The sequence below is a fragment of the Myotis daubentonii genome, chromosome 6 (assembly GCF_963259705.1).
Source record: "Myotis daubentonii chromosome 6, mMyoDau2.1, whole genome shotgun sequence".
In the NCBI taxonomy this organism is placed as follows: Eukaryota; Metazoa; Chordata; class Mammalia; order Chiroptera; family Vespertilionidae; genus Myotis; species Myotis daubentonii.
Genome location: NC_081845.1, coordinates 62,618,474 through 62,631,955, shown reverse-complemented (window position 1 = coordinate 62,631,955; position 13,482 = coordinate 62,618,474). Strand labels below are relative to the sequence as shown.

The 13,482-nt window shown below is 34.6% G+C and overlaps 1 protein-coding gene across 1 annotated transcript in view; it reads left to right on the top strand.

Annotated features, from left to right (window-relative positions):
• Positions 1-13,482, top strand: part of MYO6 (myosin VI) — a 141,240-nt gene that overhangs the window by 125,901 nt on the left and 1,857 nt on the right. Inside the window, 5 exon segments of the mRNA XM_059701144.1 lie at positions 2,946-2,984; positions 6,243-6,346; positions 7,546-7,677; positions 10,389-10,415; positions 13,186-13,404. Of these exon segments, the coding sequence (XP_059557127.1) occupies positions 2,946-2,984; positions 6,243-6,346; positions 7,546-7,677; positions 10,389-10,415; positions 13,186-13,404 (521 nt within the window).

Here is a 13,482-nt window from a genome sequence, read left to right as displayed (position 1 = left end):
TTACAATTTGACTTAATCATATAACTTTTTTTTAAACAGGTTATGGATATTTTTTAGGAGAAATAATTTCCTTATTGAAGTGAATTTTACATTATTTCCTTTTATTAAAAAGAATAAGATAACTCATTTTTTCTTTGCACAGGAAAAATGTTTAATAGTTCTTGTATGGTGTTCAGTCACAGTAGTTTATGATTTGGTTTCCTTCTTTGTGTTTTCTAACATGTTTAAACACCCATTTTGTTTTATGTGTTTTTAATTATTCTTTACTTATTGTCTGTATAGAAACAGATATAGAGATATAAGTAAGAATAAATAAAATATTTAAAGTAGTTGAGTCATAATAGATAGCTTAGTTTTCAGCAGATGTGATAGTTTATTCTACTGATACCTAAAATAGTTTATAATCTGGAGTTATATATATAATGCTAATTTTGATGCTGATGTATCTTTTTGTTATGAAAATCTCTTCACACAGAGAGAATCTAAGTAACATTTGGGATATGCTTGTATTTTATACATACTATACATATAAAATTTTGGAATATGCATAAAATCTGAATATTAACAGCTTTTAGGCCCCAACTCTTATAGTAATGGTTCTCAACTCCTCAGACACAGATACCAATAACAAACGTAAAAATGATGCATGTGTATGTATAGTTCTCAAACAATGCATGTTAAAGAGAAGTAAAAGCACAGTAATTTATAATGAAGCAATGTTTATTTTAATATGAAAAGTGCTTGTTTACAACTATAGAAAAATGTAATCAAGTACTCAAATGTTTGCATGTATACCTAAGAGCACCATGAATGCAACCACTTCAAACGCAAATTTAATATAAGAAAGTTACATCAGTCAGTAAACGCTATGCAGTTGTGAACAGTCCTTTGTAAACTTCTGGACAGAGTTAAGTACACTCTCCTCTCCATTTTGCAATAGGTGCATCCTTACAGAAATTATCAGAATGTTAAAACCAGGCAAAAAAAGTTCTTCTACGTGTAAAACTTTGTTTCCACATAAAACTATGTGTATGTGCATTTCACCTCAATGTTAAAGTCCCATGAGGCATAGGGCAGCTCTTCCTTGTGCAGGACGTTTGGCAGCCCTGACCCCTCACCCCATCAAATGCCAATACCATTGTTCACCACAATGCACCAGGTTTTAAAAATGTTACTGAGTGGATGCTCTGACCCTCCATTAAAAAAACTTATATATAGTTACCAGTTGAGCTTGAATTCAACCCTGTAACCGATGGTCTAAGGTAGTGGTCGGCAAACTGCGGCTCGCGAGCCACATGCGGCTCTTTGGCCCCTTGAGTGTGGCTCTTCCACAAAATACCGACTTCTGCGCATGGGCCACGAAGTTTCAATCGCACTGTACGTGCGCGCCCGCACGTGGTATTTTGTGGAAGAGCCACACTCAAGGGGCCAAAGAGCCGCATGTGGTTCGCCAGCTGCAGTTTGCCGACCACTGGTCTAAGGTGAAATTGTGAGCATCTGCATATACTAGTCTGGGAAAATCAGAAGGGAAAAAGCACCTGGATTCAGGAACCATTTCTGTTCAGTATATTTGGTGTAACATAGGCCAGGTGAGATACTAAACCAGCAGAGATGGCCATCCAGTGAAGCATGGGGTATACAGAGGAATTGTTATTCGAGCAACAGTCCAAGTAGTGAAAGAGTTCTGATTCCCTTGAAACCTGCTGTGGGAAGGGAATCGGAGGGAGCTTCAGGAGAAAGCGGTGGTAAAATCAGAGGTGCTCTTGGGTACTGATAGAAACCTTGGGGTAGGTGATAATAGAATTAAAATTAGTTACCAAAATCATGCTGAGTTTGAACGTTAGGAAATTCTGACTAGCCTAAAGAGAGGTTGATACATTGCTCAATAGGCAGTTTCTTTAGATTACATTTGTGTTTTTTACTTTGTGTTTCTTGTCCTTGATCATCCGTTTTGAAAGATTTCTTTTTCTCTGACTGCTTGCTCAACTAGATCTCCATCAGTACCTGAGCTTAGCCAGTGTCCAGTACAAGGAAAGAGATGTACTAGTAGGAGTCCGGGAGTCTGGGTGGGCATCCTGGAAACCGTGCCCTCAGGCACAGCTATCATCTTTTGTTATGATTTTTACTGGTTTATCGGATTTGGGGGTTTACCAGAGTCCGATGAATAGAATGAGTGAGAAACTTATTAATTATGAAGGAAGACAGCAAAGGACAGGAAAATAATAAGGCTAACAAATTATTGAGAAACATGATGAAACATCCATTCCATTTCACAGATTTAAACAAATATTGAGAAAGTTACACTCCTTGGGGTAATGAGAGCTAAGTAAGTTTTGGCCTTTGGGAAATGTTTGTCCTTGAAAAGTCAGAACACTTCTCATCTTAATATTTAACAAGCACTTGATGCATTTGAATTTTTTTTTTTAATGAAAATACACTTTGATCTAGAATTCTAAAACTTTGAATACATCAGAATTATTTAAACTCTGGCAATGTAAAATAGATCAACTTGTTTTACCACCATTATACCTTGCTAATTAATATTTTCTAAGCAATCCAGTGTAAAATTTTATATAGAATCTATATTCTGCCAAGTTTCCTGTCTGCATTTAGAACATTTTATTCTGTACATAAAAAATAATACTAAGAAGCATGGCTCTTATGAGATTTTATTGAAAGTTCTTACTGCAAAAATAGGAAAGTCTGAATAACTTTAACTGGATCTAAATAAAAATTTTGCTGTATTTTATGGCTATGTATGTAAAAAAAGTATATTGCAGACTTTTACAAAGAAAAATAATAGTTTATGGTTAGTAACTCAATAATCGTATTGAAAATATAAATATTTTTTAAATATAAAATTTTATTTATGCTTTTAGGTGTTTTAAGTAATTTATATGCAATTGTCTTTTATATAACGATGCTGTATTATCATTCTTTTATAGGGAACAAATGGCGAAAGAAATGTCAGAAATCTTGAGTAGGTTAGTGCAGTACAATTTGGGGGAATATGTGCCACCTCAAAGTCATATTTTTAAGTTACTCGTCAATATTTGTACCAGAACCTGTTATATGAATAGTGCACTCTTTCCATGTATATTTTCTGTACAAGAAGTGTCACTTCACTCTCACATAGAAAAAGATAAAAACCGGTGTTCCTGTCCATCGGTGATTCTCAGTGGTGAAGCCACTGGCATTTTGGAACAGACTCTTCCTTGTTGGTGGTACTGTTGTGCCTGTCACTGGCCCCCACCAGCTCAGTCTCTTAGGGAACCCTTTCTGTCTTCCTGATGGAATGAGTATTTTGAAACTCCCTCTAGGGGTGGTGCTGCCCCTGGCTGGGAACCACTGTGCCTAGTGGAAGAGGGGAATTCTGCTTCTAAGGATTTTTACACCACAGTACACAGTTTAAAAACCACCGATAAGCCCTAGCCGGTTTGGCTCAGTGGATAGAGCATCGGCCTGTGGATTGAAGGGTCCCTCGTACTGAAGGGTCCCTTACGGTTGCAGGCATGAGGTAACCAATAGATGTGTCTCTACATTGATGTTTCTCTATCTGTGTCTCTCCCCCTCCCTTTCACTCTCTCTAAAAACCAATGGAAAAAATATCCTTGGGTGAGGATTAAAAAAAATAAAGACCACTGATGTAAAAACTGAGCCACCAAAGGCTATAACTTCCCAGCAGGACCTGGTCCATTACCTTTATAAGTGGATACGAATCACTAACATTTTAACTGTTAATTTTGAGCTTACAACATTAATTGAAGATGTCTAATAATCTTTAAAAATCAAAAGTCAGAGACATATGTAATACTCTTTGTAATACTTTAAGCAATAAAACAATTAAAAAAATAAAATAAAAATAAAAGTCAATTTCCCTACTACTTTATTGTTTACATGAATGTCTGTTAATCAAGTCTAAACAATAAATTACAGCTTTATTTTACTATTTTAATAACTCCAAAAGGGGAAATTTTAGTCGTGTATTTCTTAGGATGCTGAGTATGATTTTAAGTAGGTGTCTTTTTGTTTGAGGTAATATGAATTAAAAGTAATACCAAAATCATATTTTAAGCAATAATAATTTGAATTCAGTGTTATTATTTTTAAAAGTATTAAAACACACCTTATGTATATTGACACCTCATGTATTTTCTGACAATCTATAAATGGTATAGTAAGTAAATTCAGTTATTCTTTCAAAAGAAAATAAAGCAACATTAAAAAACCCATAATAATTTTCAGCTGCTCTTTTAGAAAAGACTCTTAGAAGAACTAAGAAGAAAAGAGAATTTTTTGTTGGTTTATTGAATGGTATTTTAGTGCTATAAGAAAGGGAAAAAAGAATACAGAATTTGAATAAATGTTAAAGCATAATTTATTGTTAAGGGTAATAGACCTTGCTGACACACAGCTGGCTCTTTCTGAGCAAAGCAATTTAGAAGAAAGAGCTACATGGGAAATTGCCAGTCGCACAGCTTATGAAAAATATGGATTCTTCAGTAAACGTAAAACAGATTTTAACCACAAAAAGCAGGAAGGACTAAATGGCCACACATTAGTTTTTATCCAGGCTTTTGTGTGTCGAACAATTTTTAAGTATGTAGGCTGACGTATGTTGTGTTTTATTCTCTAAAATGAAAGCATAAATAGGCCTTGTAAGGAGGTACAAGTACCCTCTTTCATTGGTAAAGCTCACTATTGAAGAAATAATTTCCTTGATTTCAGGAAGAAGAATACATATTTTCCCACATCATTTTCCAGTCAGTCTCATTATCTCTGTCTTGACGGTCAGGATTGTTATCTTTCAAAATGTAACATGATGAGAAAGTAGCTCCCTTTAGTGTTGTACCTTGATTGTTCCTCTTTGAGAGGACATTTTTGGAGAAGTGGATGATAAAGGTGAAATTCCTTGTTTGGTACCTGAGAAGCAATATTTTAGTTTTTTAATATTTAGTTCTTTTAATATTTGTGTCGTCTTCTTTTCATGTCTTGAAATAGGATGTGTTTAAATTCTTCCTTCATTACTTTGTGCTTAAAAGTCCACTTGCACTTATTCTGAGTGTCTCCTCTGTGGCTAATGTAAGCTGCTGGAAAGTAATGTTCATTATTACAGAAAACAAGTTGTACCTGTATTTCCTGAATAATTATTTAAAATTATGTACATGTCTTAAGCCTGGAGTAGCACTACTAGGAAAAATTTGCCTTTGTCCTGTTTTATTTTAAATTTATTATTTTAGTATTTTATACATATTTTTAATTTTTAAAATGTGCTTCCTGTCTTTCTACTCAAATATTCCTGTTACTCTGGGCAATATATAACACTTGTGCCCTTTGAAATCTCCGTTATCAGCTTTATGACCTAAAACCCCTTCCTTTAATTTACATATTTATTACTCACTAAATATTTGGGTGTGGTTTTATCTGGTTATAGAACAGGGGTGGGGAATATCTGGCCTGCTGGCCCTTTAAGGCCCAAGATAACATTTGGTCTGGCGCTGCCAGAGCAACCGCAGGTGGGACTCAAAATTGAATAAATCAAGGAGCTTTTTTCATAGCAACAAAAATTTATATTAAGTGAATTATATTAAGCGAATGATGTTACAAATATCCAGATGGCCTGTGGCAGAAAAAAGGTTCCCCACCCTGTTGTAGAACTTTTTTCTAAGTGTTCTTTAACAGTGAAGTTAAAAGGTCACAGGAGTTCCCAGAACCCAGCAGCTTTTTGAGCCTTTCTTTAATGACTAATGTGGTAGGTTGCGTTTTAGACATTTACCTGTGGGCCCACTAAACACCCAGATGCCTAGGGAGATCCTGAGCCCGTAGGTGTGATTGGGGCTTGGCCATCGTAGCTACAGGTGATGGTGCTGTGTGGCCTCATGGCTCATAAACCAACCCTTACTGTGCTTCTAATGATGTTGTTTATGTATGTTGAGGATTTCTTTTCTAATTTTGAGAAATACATATACATGTATCTTTTAACTTTAGATAAACCTATGGTACTAGAATTTGGAATCAGAAGTCCTCCTAATATAGCTATTAAGTGGCACGGTGGAAAATTTTAATTTACCTGGGCATTCTATAGTACACCATTCTTCATTTCATCCATCAAAGATACAAAAATTACATTTTTTCTAGTAGTTATTTCCAGTTCTTAAATGTACGCTCACTTTCTTCCTTCTTTAGTTAACATTTTATTCATGTTTCTAGTTTAAATATGTAAAAATATGTAATAATTGCAGAGGTCCTGCTGTACAAGCCACCAAGGCAGCTGCTGGTACCAAGAAACACGATCTTAGTAAATGGAAATATGCAGAACTACGTGATACCATCAATACTTCTTGCGGTAAGTGTATGGAAAGGAAGAAAAATGGGAAGTCTCCCTACCTAACATGTAATAAATACCCAGCTTCAGGTGCTGTTTTTAAAATTTGCATATGAATTAGTATAAGCCATTCTCTTTATTACTATTACCTTGAAATGAAGACCTAATTTACTCACAAAGCTAAAAGGAAGGCATACTTAAATTAGTTAAATTCATTTTGCTTATATCTTGCCTAAGTCAGAGAAGAAAAACATAGAGAAATTATTGTCTGGGCTATATTAATGACTGGCCCATCTCATATTATTTATATAATTAAACACTTACCAGAATCTTTTGGTCCATGAATGCAAAGGAAAAGATGGCAGTGCAGTCCTTCCTTTTATTTTTTTAAAATATGTTTTTATTGATTTTAGAGAGAGGAAGGGAGAGGGAGCAAGAGATAGAAATATCAATGATGAGAATGAGTCATCAATCGGCTGCCTCCTGTACGTCCCCATTGGGGATCAAGTCAGCAACCCAGGCAATGTGCCCTGACTGGGAACCAAACCGTGGCCTCTGGTTCATAGGTTGATGTTCAGCTACTTAGCCACACTGGCCAGGCCAATCTTTCCTTTTTAACACTTTTTCTTCCAAAATAATAAAATACTATATCCAGAGGTTCCCACATGGTTGAGTTCTTGGTTAAATCATAGTGTTGAATTCATAGTACTATAAATAGGAACTAAAGTGTCATAGTTGTACAGACTTCTCACTATGTTCTTTCCTACCTCACTGATTTTATCTGCATAATTACAAACAAAAAATGTATTGCATATAAATCTAGCTTGCATTTGAATACAGTGACTTTTATTCCTTTTCATTCTGTTGTAGTAGCCTGTGACCTTGGACAAGTGACTTAACCTCTGTAATTTAAGTTCTTCATCTATAAAAGACCTATTTAGTCCAAGGTGTTTGTTTTGTTCAAGATTCTTATGTTGAACAAATTATATAAAATAGTAATAATGTATAATAAAATTCTGTAAATATAAAAGATAATATTACCATAAAATACTCATCTTTATCAATAATTAGCTTTTAATTTTTTACTATTACTTTAAAATGAAAACTTTATATTATATATACTGTCAATATGTATATGTGTATGCCACAGAATAATTATGCTAGACAACTAAATTAGGATGTTCTTTTTCTCTCTCTCTCTCTTTCTATGTAATTGGTAGATATCGAGCTCCTGGCAGCTTGCAGAGAAGAATTTCATAGGAGACTAAAAGTGTATCATGCTTGGAAGTCCAAGAACAAGAAGAGAAATACTGAAACAGAGCAACGTGCTCCAAAGTCTGTTACTGATTATGGTAAAAACAAATCTGTACTTTGGAATGTACTATACATAAGACATTTGGGTGAAGTGTCCAATATACATTTTTTCTTATATAGAACTGTGATCCACTGAACCTAACACAACCATGATGGCTTATCGCTCATAGCATTACTTCTATTAAAAACATTTAAAGTCTTATTTGTTAAGAAGTATTGAATTTACTTCTTAAGATACATTCTAGAGGTAAGAATAATCTTGTCTATATTGAAGAGGTTGTGCAATAATGTTGTAAATATGTATTTCCCCCCATATAAGTGAGAAATAGTACCTTGGTTTGTTCTAGAGTTTTGCCAAGACCAGGATTTGATATTTTTGACTGATTTCCAAAAAATGAATTTTGTTACTTTGTTATGCAAAAGGAAAGTTCTACTCTTGAAACTAGAAAATAGAGCAGGGTAGACATAACCTAGTGAAAGTATGCATTAGCTTTAACAGTAATTGAGAATACCTTTAATATTTGAGTAGTAATTTCACATTAAATTTAATTTCATAAAAGCAATAATTGGAATTTCGTTAGTTAACTTGCTACCTTTAAACTGACACAATTTATTAGCCTAATTTTGGTTAAAGACACGCTGACAGCATATGTAATGCCTTTTTTATTTTGTAAAGGGGTACATTCCCAGCACTTGATAGTATAGTTTGGCAATGCATGAACCCAACTTAGGGAATGAACTCTCAATTATATTTTGCCTCCTTCACCTTCCTAGCAAATAAAAGCAGTGTTTGATTAAAGCAGTGGTTCTCAACCTGTGGGTCGCGACCCCTTTGGGGGTCGAACGACCCTTTCACAGGGGTCGCCTAAGACCATCTGAAAACACATATATAATTACATATTGTTTTTGTGATTAATCACTATGCTTTAATTATGTTCATTTTGTAACAATGAAATTGGGGGTCACCACAACATGAGGAACTGTATTAAAGGGTCGTGGCATTAGGAAGGTTGAGAACCACTGGATTAAAGTCATTGAAGGGATGGACTTTTAATGTTTCCAAGTTGTTGCAAAAATAGATAGAGGAAAATGTACTATTAAGAGAGATGTTAGTGCTGATGATGCTCAAGGGGTGCTAACAGTGAGAACATGACACTCTGGATGGGCAGTGAGAGGTCACCTGGAACTAGGAAACAGCAAGTGGAACACCCTCTCAACATTGACCTTCTCGTGACACCATTGCATTCTCCAGGTTCAAACTTTGTCTCTGGGAAATGAGGAGGAGCGGGTGATGCCATTGCCTGTTCACTGTCTGCACCCATTTCCAACCACAGTTACATTTGTTTTGTAAAAATCTCAATGGGATATTCTTTTTAGCTCTAATTTTCTAATCATGATCTTTGGCTGATAGTCTTTGATTATGTTTTATTTGAAAATTTATTCATCTGAATGATTACACTTCTTTAAAAAAGAGGAATTAATGTTGTGTTCACATTTTGAATGCATATACAAATGCTCCTTATATTTGCAAACCAAGTTTTGATAGTTTCTTCACCCAACTTCGCCCCCAAAAGGAGCAAATAATCCATGGCTTACCTTGCTGGTGCTTATACTATTTTCATTTGTAATGTCTATACGCCATTTTGGAAGAACAAAAGAGTAGATTCAAAGTGCCATTCAGGTACAAATTTAGGAAGTTTATGTGAACACATTCTATATGTAGCCTTCAAAGAATTTGATTATGGGCTCCTTTCAGGATGAAAGGTAACTTTTGCTCTGCAAAGCACTTTCTTTTTCTGTCTTGTTTTCTCATGTAAAACTCACACAGGAGCTACAGGTAAAAGGAAAGGTGAAGGACACCAAGACACGTAACAAGCTCAGTTGAGAAAATTCTATACTTAGGTGGTTTACTAACGGGGCAGCTGATCAGCCTTTAAGAAGAACTGCTCTGTAATTCAATACTTGGAAGGATTTTAATTCATTAATGTGAGAAAATAAAATTATAACAGCTGTGATGAACAAAAATATAATAAGGTTATTGCCCGTAAGAGTAATACATGGACAAATCACGGTGATTTCTGGAGTTAGGAGTTTGGATCCTCAGGCTCTCCTCAGGGTGAGCACGCTCTCATCACGTTTACTGCAGACAGATTTTCAGAAATAACTTTGGTGCCGTGGAAAATCACCCAGTAAAAATTTATAATATTTAGTTGCTTAAAACAAAGACTTTGGAGAGTAGTTTTATTTCATAACTCCTAAAATGAAAATGGCATGTGTTTAAGATTTAAACAATTTGAAGAAATTAAAACATCCTGGGTACATGTGAACATGGCAGGACATTTTCTCTGCTGCGTATAACTTTTGGATGAATTTAGAATTTATCCTCTTTTTTCCTACAAAAATGCTTGTAATGCCTTAAAGTTACTATAATGTCCATTATTAAGTGATTGTGTTGGATTTTTGCTTGACTATTACTGTGTCCCAAAATCACAAATGAAATGCAGTTTTTAAATTTTGGTCCTCTTTATATGTCCATCAGGCAGAATTTTCTAAAACATAATCAAAATAGTTAAACAAAGACAAAAGGAAAGCAGTATCTACTTGTAGGTATTTGTCTATGGACAGGATATTTACTTATTAGTCACCACCTCAATTGATGGAAAGGCTTTACTATAAATTAGAAGAATGATGCTCACTTAACAGTTTTGGCACTTTTATCTTTTCTTCAACATAAAATATTTGTTCACAGATTTTGCACCATTTTTGAACAATTCACGTAAGTCAATGGGTGGTAACTCATGAGCTAACTGGAAGATGGGTTAAAAATACTTTATAAAGTACTAACTACTATTAAACATTGTTTTGCTACAATTTTTAAGTGGAACTATAGTACATTAATGTTGGTTTATCTGTACTAGATATGTAATTTGAGATGATACTTTCATTTGGGTCACTCCAAAAAACAATAATAAAATTTAAACTGTTGTTTTATAAAATTACTTCATTTTAAGAAATAACTAGAATTTTAAACTGTGAATATATACAATTCTTATTGTAGCAAAACTCTATCTTACTAAGCAGCTGATCTTTTAGAATAAAGACTAACTTTAGGTGCTGGTTTCAAACACTGTGGTGGGATAAGCATTTCTGTTCAAAGAGATTGGAGTTTTGTATGATAATACAAATGCAGATTTAAAAGGACACCACTTCATAGGAAGAAGAGATTATTCTGTTATGTTTGTAGGTTCCTAAGATGCACTTTTTAAATATAATTTAAAAGATTTGAGTCATCTTAATGTGCAGTAAGTTTCTTCTAGAATCAGTTTCAGCAGTCATTTGGATATACAGTAGGTCCTCGAATAACTTTGTTTTATTCACTGTCCTTCTGTCATTACATTGAAAAACTGCCATAGGAAGTTACCTCTTGTTGATATCAATCAGCCTATGGTAAAGTTAGTTACATTATATGTTATTTCACTTAAAGTCACTGAACCTATTGAAGACATTAAATGAGGACTTACTATAATGCCATATTTTTTTTTAAAATATATTTTATTGATTTTTTACAGAGAGGAAGGGAGAGAGATAGAGAGTTAGAAACATCGATGAGAGAGAAACATCGATCAGCTGCCTCCTGCACATCTCCCACTGGGGATGTGCCCGCAACCCAGGCACATGCCCTTGACCGGAATCGAACCTGGGACCCTCCAGTCCGCAGGCAGACGCTCTATCCACTGAGCCAAACCGGTATCGGCTGTAATGCCATATTTATTTGTCAGCTGGTTAGGCTTGATTTTTGAAAGTGCTTTTAGTAATTTGTAGGGCTATATTTGAAACTTATTTCATGCTTTTGAAGATAACATTATTGGATGTTTAGAAGATGAATTTCCATCTTTTAACGTCTGTATCTTTGTACTTTCCCAGATGGATATTGTCTCCCCAATACAATTTCAGTTCTCGCATTAGTAGAAAAAGCCATCAAAGAATTTATTTTGGGTTTCTTAATTTTATCAAGTATATTAAGTTATAGGAGACTGTTATTTTAAAGAAAAAAGTAGGTTAATTTAGCGAGTGGTGATCAGTATCATATTAAGTTTTCTATCAACTAGACATTGAATTCTAATTCACTGCTTAAGATGAAGGATTTTTTTTTTAAACCCTTTTAAAATATGTTAGTTTTGAGTTAATGTATTTTCTTCAAAGTAGGTAGTTTTTAAAACTTAAAATGGAAGCACTGAACTGTAAGTAGTTTTGGTGGAACAGGAACAAAAGAATAAATGAGCTTCTCTCTGTTAACTGCTAAAGGTGAGGCGGCTTTTTAAAGTCACTAACAAAACTGGGCCTCGGTTTCATTCTTTCCCAGGCATTAGAGCTTTGCTAACTGCTGCTTGCTTTCTCTGGTTTGCACAGAAATAAATCCAGTCGCTAGAAAGCTTTGGCTGTTGGTGTAAAAAGTGGAATAAGAGTATTTTCATCCTTTTGGTATTTGGAGATTCTTACAAAAGCCATATGGCTGTTCTTGACTTATACATATTATATAATTTCTCACTGACATACTTAGTTTTTCAGTGAGATTCTTAATTGAGCTGCAGTAAATGGTTGGTCTACTTTGAAAGTTGTAAGTATAAAGCATATTAAACAGACTTTACCCAAATTATGTTGCTGAAAATGTCAAGTCATTGCCCCAGAGAAATGTTTATATATGTAGATAAAATAAAAACCCAATTGTCTAGTAATGGAAATTGAGCAAGGGGGAAAAAGTTTATTAATAGGAGGGTAATGCCCAGCACTATCAGAAAAGCAAAGAGTTTGTTTTCTATTGGCAAAGGGGACCAAATATTATATACTTTTCACTTATTTTAGTGGATCTTACTCCAAGAAGAATCTATTTTCAGAGTAAGTAAATATCTGAGGGAAAGTTCATGTTTACTATTACAGTTTTTTTTGTCTTTGCTGTTGTCATGAAGTCATTTAAATAGTATTAGTGAAATATATGTATTATTTTGGCCATTTTAAATCTCAAGATTGGCTAAAGAGGAAACTTTTGTCTTCCATCTTTTTGAGGAACTTGTGACTAATTGACAAGTATCATCGATAATCCTTCAGATTTGTATAATTACTGTTTGTTTTACCATAAGTAGTCCTGTAAAAGTTACTCTTCTGCCTTCATTTGAACTCTTTGGAGGAAAAATATAAATCTAGTAAATAATACTAGTGTGCGTTCCTGCCGTGTGAGTTTATTTTAGGTTACTGATTATTTTAGGTTATTATGGCTGCTGCTGTTGGGGTGTATGCAGGGGTGTGTGTGTGTATGTGTGTGTGTGTGTATTTACAATGTAAAGGAACTTCTTTAGGGAAAGAAAATTCTGAAGAAACTGCACTGTGAATTGTATTCAATTATAGGCAGTTATTATTTACACTTGGTTTTAAATTTACTAATAGGAACCCCTCTTCCTTTTAAAAAAATGTGTGGTGCATTTTAGGATTCAAGGCTGTTTTGTTATCCCTTGGGCTGCTGGTTTAACTTTCCTTGTTCTGTGTAATAGCTCAGCAGAACCCAGCCGCTCAGCTTCCTGCCAGGCAGCAGGAGATCGAAATGAACAGACAGCAACGCTTCTTCCGCATCCCATTCATCCGCCCTGCTGACCAGTACAAAGACCCGCAGAACAAGAAGAAGGGCTGGTGGTATGCCCATTTTGATGGACCTTGGATTGCCCGGCAAATGGAACTCCATCCTGACAAGCCACCCATCCTTCTTGTGGCTGGTGTGTATGACTCACAGGAAAAAAATTTATAAAGGAGGAAAGGATTATAAACTCTGAATGAAACAACCTAATATATAA